Raw genomic sequence first — 16122 nt, forward strand, 5'->3', positions numbered from 1 at the left:
CCCCCCCCCCCCAAATCTAATCTAATCTTGCTAAAGCTGAATGGGGAGTTAACTAATCCTGTCAGTGGGACCAGTAATAACCTATTTTCAAAAATAAAACCTGCAAAACACACATTCAGGCAATGAGAAGCACACATTTTATGATCAAAATATACAGACCAGTGTCATCACGCTTAAATAATTATGACTTTTTTTAAATGATAATATAATGAGAAATTAAAGTTAAAGATGCATCAGTGGAGATTTGGAAAAAATAATTGAATCCCTTAAAAAAATCTTACCAAACATCATAGAATTGTCCTCCCACATTGGGTCAAGTTTTTCCTGTATCGCAGACAATAGAAGTTCTGACTCCATATGCAATTGAAACCTAGACAATGAGTGGCAATTAAAATGTATCAGCTGATTCAGTCAGTTTAACAGCCCATAATCTATTAATTGTTTAATAAAATTACCAATATGAACCACTTTTATTCTATACCAGCATTTAAAGGGTGCTGCTAAGTCAAACAGTCATGATTCCAAAATGCAGTCTTTGATTTTCTCATCTGATTTCATTATTACCGCTGTCTACTATTTTATGTTTTGTGAACGCAAAGCTCATGATAATTTCGAGGAATAATTATTGGACTCTTTGCCAACATCATGTGAAAAATTGAGGCTTAAATCCAGATTATTTGAGCGTGTTTTTCTTTTCAGAAGTCTCACCTAAGCCCTCTGGATGTCTCTGCACATACAGTATGCATTACCAGAGAGGTTTCACAGTGCCGGGTCAGCTGCAGATCACCAGCCTGCAGCAGGTGCTTGTTTACTGCTTACAAAGCACACAATGTATTCTAAGGCATTCATGTGTGAACACTAACTTTAACTTTACATTTGAAACATTAAGCAGATGCTCTTCTATACAGTTACGTATATAAGTGTTGAGTTATAGCCAAAGTAAGCTATTTACTACAGTTTTTGCTCCAGGGCATGACAGAAGATAGCGGATGTGGATTAAACCTGTGACCTCAATGGAACAGACTGTTACCCAACCTAATTTTGTGTAAATTCAGAGGATCATTCCAATGACATCCAAGCTGTACTGTGTGTACTCCCTAGGCACATGGAGGTTGGTGTCTTAATTTAAAAACTATAGCATTAACAAGAACTGAACAAAATACTTTATTGTCACCTAAATTTTGTACTGTGCCAGACTTTCTGGAAATAAGAAGAAAATAAGCTTTAAAAGCATGCATCTAAAAGGACTTTTGGTCCTTCTGTTCGTTAAGAAATTGCTATATGCAAAGCTTTAAGATCTTAACATGCCATTGTCAGAAGTAGTTTAACTTAAAACTAACATTTAAGAATTAAATTTTAAACAACTTTTTTTAACCTATCCTTACTGAGTCACCCACGCCCATAGGTATAAATCAAGCCACTGTGATATTGTAACATTGATAAGGCAACCTAACAATAAATAAGGCCCACCTCTCATTCCCAAACATTATGATCTGCATTTTGTTTACCCACAATACATTATGATTGCTCCCTATTTTAGTTAAAGATGGATTTAGATTACCACCTAATACATCTAAATCTGTACACATACTTATTGATAATTTAAAAATGGAAACTTTCCAAAGTCTGACACTGCAGCTGATTCACTGTAAGATGATAATTAAGGCTGTAGATGTAAAATAAAAAGACTGCACATGTCGTCAACCTTTCTAACACAATATATTATTATATTGTTTATAAAATCATTTTATTTTGAATATTCATTCACATGTTGCTTGATACAAAATTTCAAAAACCACCTACATGGAATTAGCCTTCATGCCTGGCCTATAAACAAAACAATGGCCACAAAACACCAGGCTCATTATCAATGAACCTAATGAAACAACTTGGTCGTTGTTTAGTTCAGATTATGGCAGTTTCAAGTGCTTCTTCCCAATTGCTATCAGTCATTCCAGCCAAAGGCGCAATGCATAGCAGTATGCAGTAACAGTGGGAGAGTACAATAACACAGGCAAAAAGCAACAAAGATGAGTCCACGCAGTACACGTTTGTTATGTTAATTGCAAAAGAAAAATATAGCCTAATCAAACTCAATTACATCACGGCTAATCAATTATCAAAACCAATGCATGTATTCGTATTGCAAAGTCAAAGTAGCTTTGGTTCTTCAATCTAATGAAAAATGGCTTCCCAGGATACGAAAATCGAATGACCTTAAATCTATAGCCACCATATTTTAGTGGTCCGCGTTCTCCATATTAAAATCGTGTGCTATAAATTATGCTAAATCATTCTAACGCAGAGTTGTCCATTGCTAAACCAAAGCTGTAACGGTGCACTTTTGCTGGTATTTAGTAACAAAAACACAGTTCTAACTCGTTATTTTGCATCAATTAATGTTTTGACGTAGTTGTTATTAGCTAGCACCGCTAGCCACTTGGCAGAACAGCCGTGTGCAGACGCAACGCAATTTAGCGAAGTGAAGCGATGCTAGTGACCCATACAAGGGTACCCATGCAAAGTTGAGCTGCAAATGTAGGTAGATGAATGTTTGCAGTGGACTTTAACTAAAAGAAAAAATACATTAATTCTCATGTCAACAAAGTTTGGGGCTGTAGTTTTCGGATGCACTATTTTGTGCAAAGTTGCAGTAGCTTTAACGACCTCGAGAGCAAGATTCCAGAACAGAGCAGAAACTAGCTAACGTTACTCTCGTGGAGCTAAATCCACAAGCAAGGAGACAGATAGATGGGTAGTTTTGGGATTTAGTTACAGCATTATGCCGGCGAGCCTTTTTCGGGACTGGTTGAAGACTTGTCTTGGTGCTTAGCTAGCAAATAGTTCCCCGGCCGTATACGAGCACTCGACACAAAGCTCAACTTGCTGGTTAGCTAGCTAACCATAGCATTATCCATCCAGTTAAGAAGCTAGCTAGCACCACCTCACAGCCTGCCTTCCGCCGCTGTGCACTTCCCCCACTCTCCCTCCAGCCGGCTAGCCGCAGCGTTAGTCTGGTACACAAAATGAAGCGACCATCAGCATTTTGGGAAGCTGTGTGGCTGTTTGGATTTTGCTGATGTATGAGGAGACGATATTGTTTTTGTGAGGTGAGCGGTTTTTATTATGGCCTCTTTGAACTTCTTGCAACAGACGTAGCTACCTAACTAAAGACACATCAACCCTGACCTTAGACCGGGTAATGTTAGCGCTGCTATCTGTTACATTTAGCTGTTAGCTTCGACCAAATGGGGTTGCCTACTTGCTGGAGAACTAGCATTGTTACCTGGGTGCTAACTTTAGGTTGAAATATGTGTTACGTTGGCTGTGTCCGAGGTGTGATCCAAAGAGTAGCCGGTTGAGAATTTCGAAGTACACGTGCCTGCGAATGGTATTGGGTATATTTTTCGTAGTTTTGCCTCTTCGGAACACTTTGTTGCTACGTCACCATTGGTAGTTATTAGCTTTTTCAGTTTCAGCTTGTCGTCAGTGACACGGACAAGGCTATTTGCTGGTCAGAACCAACCCTCTGAAGTCCGTGTTTACATTGAGGAATACTGCTTAGCTTAGCAATTAACCAACTATAAAATCTCAGTAGCTTTTACCGTGGCACTGCAAAAAATAGCAGCTTATATAGGCTAACACTACCAAATAAGATCAAATGCTTTAACCGTGAAAGATAATTTGTAGCGTTAACAATTTTAACGTTAACTTAGCCATCATGTCATCACTTTGGCTCTGGACATTGTCAACTTCATTTTCAAGACAAAGCCTATTTAGTATCCTCATTAACTGTAACATAGCACCAGTTAGGTATTGTGAAACTTGGATTTCACGTTAGTTTTTTGTCTAGAAGAGAGTGCGTTTCAAGTGTTGATGCCACCAAATACGTTTGTTACGAAGATTTAAAATCAACACTTCATAGAGAAATTTATTTTGGCCATCAGCTCAGTTCCGCCGTTTTAATAGGCCGCCATGCATTGTGTAAGTTAGGTTAACAGTGCAGTTATGTTGCCTTTTATTTTGGGTCTTTTAGCTGTAACGTTAAAGTACTAAAAGGGCAGGCTTTCAAAACACTTCATTTTGACAAATACGCCTATACATTGTAATTGGTTTGCGTTCTGATCCTAATTAGTGATTGCGCACCCGTCCCAATGTGCGTGATAACGTTAGCTCAAAGGAGGATTTTCGGAGTAAGACGATGATAGTGTTTGTTTTGCAACTGAAGAAACATAGCGAGACTATAAGCTGTATCTTTATGTCAAAGCCACGTCACATGAATTGTCTTTTGAGCCCATTAGATCAGCACCTAACGTTACAGCAACACATGGGTTTGTCGTGTCTATTGTGTTCTGACATTTAGAGATTTACGATTATATATTAACATTGGTGAGGCTGTGATATACCATAACGTTAAGTCAAATATACCATACGAATTGAAGCCGATCGAATCCTTTTTAAAGTGTCGTCGTTGATTTGGCCTTTAAACGTTACACGCATGACTTCTTTCTATTATCTGTGTGGATGAATAAAATGGTGAGCCCGTCCAGTCCTGCATTGTTTGTTGTAGAGTATTTTTGTTAATGGTGTGAATGTTACAACGGAACTATGATGCGAGCGACAAAGGTTCTGCACGAAAGGATCTCCGTTGCAACAGGAAGTTCTACATACGGAAGTTGTGTTTTCTTTGTGTATCCCGATTTATGGTTGTTTTATTTGGGAAAACACCATTTTAGTTTGATCGTTTTGTGCGTTTTTCACGCAGCAATTTAACCGGTTTGGATTATGCATTGCCTGGTAAATGATAACTTGAATTATTGAAGTACTTTCCGATCGATGTAACCCTCGCGCTATTTTCATGAGTTTGCGAGGAAGCTCGATTGCATTAGTGCTAACGTTGGTCAAATGATCACACGGAAATCCTCTAAAGTAAGGACATTACAGCCATGTTTAATTTGTTGCATTGTCGGTAGTAAGTCTTGTGTAAGTCTATAAGAAAAGTGCTTATGGGTGGAAAGGGAGGCGCGTGTGTAGTTTTGTAGCAGAATATGCATTTTGGGGATTACTTTTTCATTAAGATAAACATGTTGGCTGATGAAAATGGCATTTTCTGTTTTGGCAGTCAAGGCCCACTTAGCTGTTCGTTTTCCATGGGAGGAAAACTTAAGTCTTATGCATTTAGTATTTTTTCATATCATTACCAGATCTATTTTCTCCATTCATTACGCTGTGAAAACATACCTAGTGTTAATAGCATATCTATTTATCAGATGCAGTTGCTAAGGTTGTTTGCAAACTATTTTTTTTAATTTGATTAAAGAAACAACCAGATATAAAACTTCACTGCATTAATACATAGACAAAATTACAACAACAACACTAGTAAAACACATGTCATGCCAAAATATCAGAGAGCAACAATCAAGACATGTGCAGAAAATGCAATCAACAAATAATAGCCTGCGGCTTGGCAGCGTCTTTCTTTCTTCATCACAACAGGAAAATTAATTTAAGGCCATTTTAAACGAGCTTAGTGAAACACTCAGTTTCAGATGTGTTGGCAGGCTATTTCACTGGACTGCTGCGCTGTAGTTTTAATGATTACTTAACAGTTGCTTTTGATTAACATTTACATGTTGAATCTACTTATGTTTTAAAATTGCAGATCTCTGTCAAGGAGGTCAAAATCAATACGGGGGATGGACGAGCAGAAATCAAACTGCGAAGAAAATGACTCTGAACCAACAGGTGATATGTTCTTTAAAGAAGCAGTATAATAATAATAATAATAATAATAATATAATCCATTATAAATATAAAGTGTTCTGCAGGAAGATAAATACTATCACAATGTGCCTTTGCTCTGAAAGATAAATGCACATTGTTGATACCAAAATATTTTTTTTGTTTGGAAACTTAATGTATTAGGGGGGATTTATAGCAGGTAAATTAATATGGATTTGTTGAAAGCCATTTATTCCCATTGTATAAAGTACGTTTTTTTTTCTCCTTCTTTTTTTTAAGCTGATGACAACGCCCCTTCAAAGCAGCTTGTCTCCTCTGAGTCCAAAGCCCTTTCTGCTGCTGAGGACGTGTCTGGTGCTACTGCAGCCTCGTCCAGCACTCCTTTGTAAGTTATTCTTCCGATCATGAATTATTTTGTCCACACTGTTGTGGTCTTTATCCTAAGAAGCTGCTCATTGTAGGGGTTGTTGTTTTGAACATTTTTGTTTCTTACTTTACAGAGAGAGCATTCAAGCTTGTGCACTTTGTAACTGCGTGGAGCGGAGCCTGCATGGACAGAGGGAACTGAGACGCTTTGGGCCATCTTCTGAGCGGCTGACCCTCAAGCCATCAGCTTCACAACTGCCACAGCCCGGAAATGATGACCTGTCTTCCATTGGATTTTCCGATTCCCCCTGTCTGGAGTCTCTCTTTGAGGACTCAGGTTGAACTCAAAATATCATGCTATTATATTTTGTTGTGTACAGTAAATACTTGCTTTTATAAATTTAATATATCATAGGTTCCATCCCTTTAGAAATATAGCACACAGATGTAAAATTGAAGTTTGATGAGACATTTTTACTGACGCTGTGCTTTATATTGAACAGGGGGTTGTTTGGTTCATTACTGGTGTGCGGTGTGGTCGGAGGGAGTAAGGCGGATGGAAAATGAGGAGCTGGAGAATGTGGATAAGGCCGTTATCTCAGGGACACAGCGGGTAAGTCCATAGACTTGGATCAGATGGCATCAGGTAACAAAAAAAGGATTAACAAGCTTCCTTCACTAAATCTTACTTGTTACAATTGGTTTGTTCCAGCTTTGCGAATACTGCAAAAGGCTGGGGGCAACCATTCGATGCCATGCTGAGGGCTGCTCACGGTTCTACCACTTCCCCTGCTCGGCAGCCAGCGGATCCTTCCAGTCCATGAAGCAGTTGGTCCTCCTCTGTCCCGAGCACATAGACAAGGCAGAAGAGTTGGGTAAGACAACCCAACTCTTTGTCAAAATTGTGATGTCATTACTTAAACATGTTCACAGTAAGGCTTGCTCTATACACTCAGAAAACTTGTGTGCTCTGTACTAATTTTTAATTTATGGACTATGGACTGTACATTTTTTTAAATGTTAAATCAGCTGTTTTATACACATATTATGCCAAGCAGACACAGCTGACAACCTCACAGGTGCATGTGGTGCAGACAGGCTTAAACATACTGTCCACAGAAATTGAAGAGTTGTGTCATTTGCACGGACCTGCAAGCGGTTCCAGGAAAACGGCTGCATGTGTCCACGACAATGCACGCAACATTGTGGCTGTGCAACTGGTACACAGAATGGATGTCAGAGGCTCCCATACAGGTTCCTGCTTGTTGGTTATTGATACGTTAACAAAGGTCGGCTGTTCTGAAGAAATGAGTATCCCTAATATTCTTTAAAAAGTTGAAACATTTTCAACCTTAAATACTTACTTTGCTTAACAAAGCATCAGGCATCTTTAAAAAGTGGCAACCGGCTACCTACCTTGGGGAAAACACACACACGCACACACACGCACGCAAGCATATATATATATATATATATATATAATTTACATATATGATTTATTTGATTTATAGCTGGTGAGGAGGCTTGGTGTGCAGTGTGTGACTCAGCCGGGGAGCTCATAGACTTGCTGTTCTGTACGGGTTGTGGCCAACATTATCATGCAGCCTGTCTGGAGATTGGCGCCACACCCATTCAGCGGGCAGGATGGCAGTGTCCAGAGTGTAAAGTGTGCCAGACTTGCAGGTGAGTCAAAGTGCACCCTATACTAGTGAATCAAATGTAGTACCTATGCTTTTATTTCCTTTTTTTAAGAGTAATGTCTTTATTCTTTTAATTTCTTAGACAACCTGGAGAAGACTCCAAAATGTTAGTATGCGATGCCTGTGATAAAGGCTACCATACCTTCTGTCTCCAGCCAGCCATGGATTCTCTTCCCTCTGACCCATGGAAATGCAGAGTAAGTCACATTTGTCTTTCACCTCAGTACAAAGAGATGCCCTTACCCCAGAAACTTATTTTGAGAGCAAGTTCACCTAATTTTTTGAAACTGAATCTTCCTGTCAAAAAAAAGTTTTTAGGTATCATGATATTTAAAAGAGAGCTTTTTCATATGCTTCTTTGTTCATTTGGTTTACATTTAACCCCCATTGTCTGTATGTTGTCAGAGGTGTCGTGTATGTACAGAGTGTGGTGTCCGTGGACTGGTGCTTCCAGGTTCGGCCCAGTGGTTTGACAACTACTCTGTGTGTGAAGCCTGCCAGCGTAATCGCAGCTCTATGTGTGGCGTGTGCAGCAAAGCTGCCAACCCTTCTGTCCCTCTGCAGTGTTGCAGCATATGCCACAGGTTAGTTTGATGGAGAAGTGCAATAGCAATTCTTTTGCGGTAGCTATCATGTGTGGGATTTGTTACTCTATTGTCATATATTTCTTGATGATCTCTATATTGTCTTAGGTGTGTGCACAGTGAGTGTGCTTTACTGGGGGAGCATCCAGAAACCAAGAGCATTTGCAGGCTTTGCAAGGAGGATCAGCAGCAGCCTGTCACCCAACCTTGCATAGCAGAGATACAAACGAGAGAGGCATCTGAGGAGACTGAAGGACACGTGGATTTGATGGAGATGACAATCCAAACAAACGCAGACATGTTGACAGAAGCGCAAACCGACTTATCAGAGGTGACAACAGGACAGAAAAGCACATCAGAGATGGGTCAGGCTGAGGCCACAACTGACAAAGAGACACCCATGGACTTGGGTAAGTCTGAGTCGGACCAAACACAATACAAAGCTTGCGAGACATGCCAGTCATATGTTTTATTGGACTAGTAAAATAATGCCACTTGTTTATGTTGACTGGACTGTGGCCCATCAAAAACAAAAAACAACTCTTTCTCTATCTAGGTTCTAAATGTAGCACTTGAAGTCGATCAGCATATTTGAAGTTGATGTACTTGCATGATTCTTGCAATTTTTGGTTTGTATCCTCATGGTTGAATGCACTTATTGTAAGTGCTTTGGATAAGACGTCAGCTAAATAAATGTAATTTATGTCTGAGATGTGCCTCTGAAAGTGAACTACTTTTGACTTTAGGGGTGGAGTCTGCAGTTGTTAAAACAACAGACTTTGGAGAGAAAATCATGGAGGATGAGCTGCCGGTATCAACAGAAAAACATACTTCTGAGGCGCCAGCTGCTCCACTTGAGTCCACAGGTAACTTGGAACACATTTTAGACATATTTGTATGATGATGTGCCGTAACTAATGATAGGTTTATAAATGTTTACACTAATAACCACACATTCCTTTATATTATATGTAGAATGTGAAACAGAAGAACAGAGAGCCTCCTGTCTACCTGTTGATGAAGAGAGAGCAGAAAAGGCAGTCACCCAGGTGACTCAAGCAACCCCTTCCCTGGAACACACAGCGGAGACACAGTCTGAGAACCCTAAAGCAGAACCAACACCAGTGTCACAGCAGGGGCCTGAAAGTATGGAGGAGGAGGAGAAGCAGGAGGCCACTTCCTCAGTGGAACAAGAAGTATCACCAGAACCATTGAACAATGGCTCTGATGGCACAGAACTGTTCAATAAGGATCCACAGAAGTTACCAGCTTGTCCTCCCTTTATGGACACAACGGAGCATTTGCCCTTGGATAATCGGCAGGAAAGAAGTTCATGCCAGGACCCCCAGTCTCCTTCTCCTCTTTCTTTATCTGTAGACACACAAGAGGCCCTCTCTTCTATGGAAATGGAGGGGAGGTTACTACCTCACTCTGAGGAGGAGGAGGAGGAGGAGGAGGAGGAGGAGGAGGATGATGAAGAAGAGTATGATGAGCAAATGAAAGGAGGAGGACTCAATGAGGACATAAAGCAGGAACTGCAAGAGCATGACGTTAAGCGGGAATTACTGCTGGATGAGATGTCCAATATAAGCCATGGCGATGAGAGCAGCAGTGGCTTTCTGGGCTCTCCAGGAGAAGCAGATCCGCAGCTCTCCATGGAGTTTGGCCTTGTACCTGCTGGGCGCTCACACACCGATAACCTGCTCACTGAGACTGATGACTCGCTTCCCTTTGAACCCTTCAGAAGCGACAGAGAGAAGGCAAAACGCAGAGGATCCCCAGGTCGCTCACGAGTCAAACAGGTGAAGTCACCATGTACAAGTTGGTCTATGTATATTAAGTGTATTTTGCTTGAACAGCTGACATTTTGCTTTGACTCTTGTTTATGATGTCGTTGTCACAACACAACTTGTCATTTAAATGGTTTATCCTCGACTTGTAGGGGCGGAGCAATAGTTTTCCTGGGAAGCGTAGACCTCGAGGGGGTGGTGGTGGAGGTAGAGGGCGTGGTGGGAGGTCACGCCTCAAAGCCATGGCCTCCTGCATTGATGCTTTCTTGGTGAGCTGTGTTTGACACCCCATACAGATGTTCTTTGATATTCTTTCACTTTTGTTATGCAATCATAATTACTCTTCATAATTTGTCATTTCATGACATATTTTGCCACAATGTTTGTAACTGTTTATCCCCTTGTTCACAGCTAAGCATGGCCACAGACACTGGACTAAGTAAGGAGGAAGAAGATGAGGAAGATGACACCATGCAGAACACAGTAGTTCTTTTCTCGAACACAGATAAATTTGTCCTGCTCCAGGTACAGCTCTTTGACATTTTGAATTACTTTAAGGTACAACCTCAGTTTCCACTTTAAAATGCACACAAATACTCCTTGTTTCTTGTCTTATTTTTTTGTCTCACTTTTTCTCCTTTGTTTTAGGATATGTGTGTTGTGTGTGGCAGTTTTGGAAAAGGTGCGGAGGGGCAGTTGTTGGCATGTGCTCAGTGTGCCCAGTGTTACCATCCTTACTGTGTGAACAGCAAAGTAAGCTTTCTTACCTTTTGATTGTGATCCTTTTTTTTTTATTCACCACTGTGTTTAAAAAAAGAGAAGAAAAAATTAGATTAAACCTGATATCTTTTGTAGATCACCAAGACGATGCTCCGTAAGGGTTGGCGCTGTTTGGAATGTATTGTGTGTGAGATGTGTGGAAAGGCTTCAGACCCGTCCCGTCTGCTGCTTTGTGATGACTGTGATGTCAGCTATCACACCTACTGCTTGGACCCGCCCCTGCACAATGTTCCCAAGGGTGGTTGGAAGTGCAAATGGTAAAGAAAATGTAAACTAAGAGCACAGTACTTCATTCAGCCTAGCAGCTATGAATAGGGTCAAATGGAAATTAATACATGCCAATTTGCATATTATGTAAAACACTCATGCCTCAGCCCTGCATTAGCAATTCAGAAGCCCATCCCTCTGCCTCTTGCTTCTGTAGCAGCAGAACATTTTTTGCACCACTCAAGTTGGCATCTGTATTTTTTTTTTTTTTTTATCTTGCATCTTTACTGTTTATTTGTGACAGAGTGCTTCACTGCTTCTGTGCAGGTGTGTGTGCTGTGTGCAGTGTGGTTCTAACTCCCCGGGTTTCCACTGTGAGTGGCAGAACAACTATACCCACTGTGGCCCCTGTGCCAGCCTCGTCACTTGTCCAGTATGCAGAGAGAACTTCATGGAGGAGGAGCTGCTGCTGCAGTGTCAGTACTGCGATCGGTAGGTGCTGCTCATCAGTACTGTACATGCACACACCAGACACAGAAACTGAGGTATTCATGAGACTGCAGTTAATGAAGACAAGCAGGGAATAGGTTCCTCATGTATTTTTCATTTTATGAATTATTCTATAACATCTTTGATTTGCTCTATGATTTGTTATAAGTATGTGTATCAATTTGTTTCTGTGCGCCTGTGCAGATGGGTCCATGCTGTCTGTGAGAGTCTGTATACAGAAGATGAGGTGGAACAAGCTTCTGATGAGGGCTTTGCATGCACATCCTGCACTGCATATGTTCCAAAACCTGTGGGTAAGTCCCAGAATGACACTATTTTAAAAGACTATAGAAGACACAGAAGACTATAGTTTAAAAAACAAAACAAAAAAAACACAGGATGTTGTCATATTAACTGATGAAATGATTTTATTTTGCTTTCTCTACCTGTTTTTTGGCTTTGTTCACAGTAGTAGAGTCAGCCATTATGGCATCAATAAAGATCAAAGATCCAGGTTAGTGTATTTTTGCTTTTTCATGTTTGTTATGACAAGCACATAATGCATGGTCATCTTTTTTTTTTTTTCTGTAAGTCATTTATATTTACAAATGTCACTTTGCAGAACCTCAGTTCTACCGGTTGGAGGGGGTGTGGTTGACGGAGTCGGGTATGTCCCTGCTTCGCAGCATCTCCATGTCTCCCCTGCACAAGAGACGGCAGCGTCGCTCCCGTCTTGGCACTTTGTGTTGTGAAGGAGGTCCTGATGGAATGGATCTGAGGGAGGTTGAAGAAGGGGAGGATGGAAAAGGTTTGCATAAATTCCGTTTATCCAGTGGTGTATTAACAAATTTCTGAGGTGTCTTGCTCCTTGTTGATGTAAGACTCTGTGCCTATTCAATGTTGTTTTGAATATCTAGGCTGTGGGGAGCCCATGGAATGTGAATCCAAGATGGAGAACCCAGGGAGCCCTGACAAAGAAGGTGGTGCAGAGGGAGGAACTGAGGGCATGGCTGACTGCGATGGTCTCAAAGGAGGAGCAGAGGAGACAGAGGATAGCAAAAAAAGAAAACGGAAGCCTTACAGGCCTGGTAAGCTACCCAGAATTTTACAAAACAACTTGTAACATCTACAAAGTTGTCTGAGCATCCACAAAATATTAACAAATATTTATTTACAAATTGTACTAGGAATTGGAGGTTTCATGGTGCGACAAAGGAAGTGTCACACAAGGATGAAGAAAGAATTTTTTGCCCAGCTGGCTGGAGAGACTACGTTAGATGGACAGCCTATAGAGCGAACAATTGACGAAGGTTAGTGGCAACACTAGACTGTTTATTTCATTTCATCCATATTAAAACGTTATGATAAAATAATTTCAGAATAGTAGTAGTGACTAAATGGAGTGGATGTTCAGTGCTTTACTTAGGTATATCTTATTACCAGTTCTTGAACACGTGACATCCTTTAGATAGACATTAGCCTTGCATGAAAAAAAACCCACTGTGTTGATACAGCAGGGTTGCCAATGTAGGTGTATTGGGCAAAAAAAACACGGCCATCCAGAAAAAAAGTTCATCCTGGCTTAACTATGCCATTATGCCTTATGCTCTACCTAGGCGCTGAAGCAGCACACCCCCACCAATGCAACCCCTTGAATTTGATCTGATCCAGCATCCCACTCCCTCCCGCTCCCTCAGATCCTCTTCCTCCATACACCTCTCTGTCCCCTCCGTCCGTCTCACCACCATGGGGGGGCAGAGCTTTCAGCCGCTCTGCTCCCTATCTCTGGAACTCATTATTACCCCAACTCAGAAAAAGCAACGATTCATTCCCCCATTTGAAGTCATAACTCAAAACACTTAGGTTTAAAACTGCCTATTCCACTTGAATGTCTATTGCTCTGCCATTTCTGTTGTTTTTGTACAGTATTTTTTTGCTGTTGCTGTCTTTAATGTATGAATGTACGCCGTCCTTAAGTGCCAAGAAACGCCTTTAAATAAAATGTAATAGTAGTATTGTTAATTTTTTTTTAACATGTGGCTGTGTTGGGTCTGAACCACCCTAAATTAATCCTAGGGAAGGGGTAGCGTCGCCACATTTGTATTTATAATTGTAAATTTGGGAAACTGAATTGCATGGTTATATATGTGTAGGACCTCACCCTGACACAGATAACATAATGGATCCTAAACCAGTGGAAGGCGAGGAACAGGCCAAAAAACGTCGGGGACGGAAGAAGAGCAAACTTGAGGACATGTTTCCAGCTTATCTCCAGGTTTCATGTCTCTCTATTCCCCATGCTTTAAACATTACTAAACTCATGGTGTTCAGGGACATAGTGTTAATATCTAAAATATTTGTAATTTGCTGCAGGAGGCTTTCTTTGGGAAGACTCTAATAGACTTGAGTAAGAAAGCTGTGATGATACCCCCAGGGCAGAGGCCAGGCACATGCCTTGTCCGACCATCATTACCAGCTCCGGCAGTGGTCAAAACTACTGCCCCAGACAGTAAGAACACTCACTTGACCTATCATTCATGAAAACTGCTAATTATTTGTGACACTGGGTGTGGAAAAGGTTAGTACCTTTTTTTTAAAACTTTGTACTTCTCTCACTAGCTGAGGATCGTATGATGAAAGATAATTTTCCTCTCAAGCAAGAGGGGGGCGAGACCCCCCAGCCTCAGGGAGAAGGTGCAGGTATGTGTGGGTTTGGTGGTGTTGGTACTGGTTTCTTATTATAGTCTTGAGGTAATTTCAGGTTAGTTTAAAATTATAATTTCTCTAGGGGTTTCTGTACCATCCTCATCGCTGAGGGACCAGGCGTCAATTGATCCTCATGACTCTGATGCAGAAAAAAGTGAAGGTAGTCCCCTGAGAGAATACTTTGGTCTATACAGTATGCAACATTAAATTAGGGAAACATTTAATACCTGATGTTAGTGTTGTACCTTACATGCTGTTGTCCTTGCGTCACAGGTCTTCCGCAAGGGGTGGAGAGTCAAGACTCCGAGCAGTTCTTCAGAAAGGTTCTGGGAGTGTCGGACGGCTGCTCTTTGGGGGGCATGAAGCCCATCTTGGAGGGCACTAAGGGAGAACTCAATCGTAGCGCTCTGACACAGAGAGCTCTCCTCTCAGGTGTGTAGATGGGCATGTCTGCAAATGATCACCTCATTAAAACCTTTTTGGAGTTCAAACCATTTCTTTTGTATAATTGAGGTCTTTGCGAGTACTAAGTACGCAAGTAAGTTAAAGTAAAGTTTGGCTTGGGATTCAAACATAGCAAATCTCTTCCAGGGTCCCTGCCCTCAGCTGGAATGATGGATGCCTTTCCTGGCCTCTCTCAGTCACCTTTCTTTGATATGCGGTAGGACCAATACTGAATTGCCTATTGCAATTTTATTTTACAACTATCTGTAGTATGTAGCTCTGCAACATCTCATGATGTAGGTCTTAGTGCAAAGCGTACACATGATTTTTTCCAATGTCGTTGACACTTATAAGCCCTTTCTTTAATATAAGACGATAACATCTCATATGGTGTACAGGGACAGAGGAGGACTGTTCAGTCCAGAAGGGGGGGAGGAAAGCCCCTGGGCAACTCCCTCCACCCCAGCAACCCCCTCCTCCCCACCGACCCCCACTGAGGCAGAAGGTGATGGGCTGTCCTACAACCAGCGCAGTCTCCAGCGCTGGGAGAAAGATGAGGAACTGGGAGAACTCTCAACCATTTCCCCTGTGCTTTATGCCAATACCAACTTTCCAAGTCTCAAACAGGACTACCCAGGTAAGTGTGAGAGAAATGTTATACTAATATGTACTAGCTATGATAAGACCTAATGCTTCTTTGAAGTAAGGTTTATGTCTCTTAAATATTGAGCAGATGTTAAATGTTTTTCTGTAACAGACTGGGCTAGTCGCTGTAAGCAAATCATGAAGGTCTGGAGGAAGGTGTCTGCTGCTGACAAGGTTCCATACCTGGTAGGTTCTCTATTTTATTTTTATTTTTTAATTTTTTTAATTTTTTTTTATAAAGGATCAATTTATATTAACTCAACAATTGTTTCCTGCTGTTCTCTTGTAACACATTTCTAAAATGTAGTCAATGTCACCAAATTCCTGCTATTCTATGTTTGAATTGTCCCTGTGGCATATGGTTCCCTCACTTCTATGCAGAATGCCACAAGTGAAAAATGACTAAACACCCTATTGAGAAATTTGTCATTAGCGTTATCCAGATTAAGCCTACATGCATGTATAATGTTTCTACAATAAACAAAACAAATTGTTTATCAAACCTAAACATTTTTCATCTATTTCCTTTCTGCAGCAAAAGGCCAAAGATAACCGCGCAGCTCAGAGGATCAACAAGGCGCAGAAGGTGATTAAAGCAGCCGCATCCTCTTTGTAAAGTCGAGGTGTATGAAAGGTTTGGTACCCTTCATTGTCATGGTGCGCGTG

The 16122-nt window shown here is 41.1% G+C and overlaps 2 protein-coding genes across 8 annotated transcripts in view; both read left to right on the plus strand.

Moving 5' to 3' along the window:
- The window catches only part of lmbr1l (limb development membrane protein 1-like), a 33458-nt gene extending 24689 nt beyond the window's left edge, over positions 1-8769 (plus strand). The window contains exons 18-19 of the transcript XR_004657314.1: positions 4737-4743; positions 8757-8769. The gene's annotated coding sequence lies outside the window, so the exon portion shown is untranslated. The remainder of the gene's footprint in view (positions 1-4736; positions 4744-8756) is intronic.
- Positions 1-16122, plus strand: part of kmt2d (lysine (K)-specific methyltransferase 2D) — a 46967-nt gene that overhangs the window by 11677 nt on the left and 19168 nt on the right. The window contains exons 1-31 of one of the 7 annotated variants that reach the window (XM_034876941.1): positions 2434-2538; positions 5666-5748; positions 6025-6130; positions 6246-6448; positions 6615-6724; positions 6824-6986; positions 7623-7794; positions 7894-8008; positions 8217-8395; positions 8504-8805; positions 9142-9261; positions 9371-10197; positions 10338-10454; positions 10597-10710; positions 10834-10938; positions 11041-11222; positions 11500-11664; positions 11866-11975; positions 12131-12175; positions 12284-12469; positions 12579-12749; positions 12849-12971; positions 13815-13936; positions 14035-14170; positions 14281-14361; positions 14450-14527; positions 14641-14799; positions 14959-15028; positions 15210-15448; positions 15569-15642; positions 15992-16042. In XM_034876941.1, the coding sequence (XP_034732832.1) occupies positions 5700-5748; positions 6025-6130; positions 6246-6448; positions 6615-6724; positions 6824-6986; positions 7623-7794; positions 7894-8008; positions 8217-8395; positions 8504-8805; positions 9142-9261; positions 9371-10197; positions 10338-10454; positions 10597-10710; positions 10834-10938; positions 11041-11222; positions 11500-11664; positions 11866-11975; positions 12131-12175; positions 12284-12469; positions 12579-12749; positions 12849-12971; positions 13815-13936; positions 14035-14170; positions 14281-14361; positions 14450-14527; positions 14641-14799; positions 14959-15028; positions 15210-15448; positions 15569-15642; positions 15992-16042 (4674 nt within the window). In that variant the 5' untranslated portion in view covers positions 2434-2538; positions 5666-5699. The other 6 variants (XM_034876944.1, XM_034876939.1, XM_034876943.1 and 3 more) reach the window with 6 other exon arrangements.

Source organism: Etheostoma cragini, chromosome 7 (genome assembly GCF_013103735.1).
Source record: "Etheostoma cragini isolate CJK2018 chromosome 7, CSU_Ecrag_1.0, whole genome shotgun sequence".
NCBI lineage: Eukaryota > Metazoa > Chordata > Actinopteri > Perciformes > Percidae > Etheostoma > Etheostoma cragini.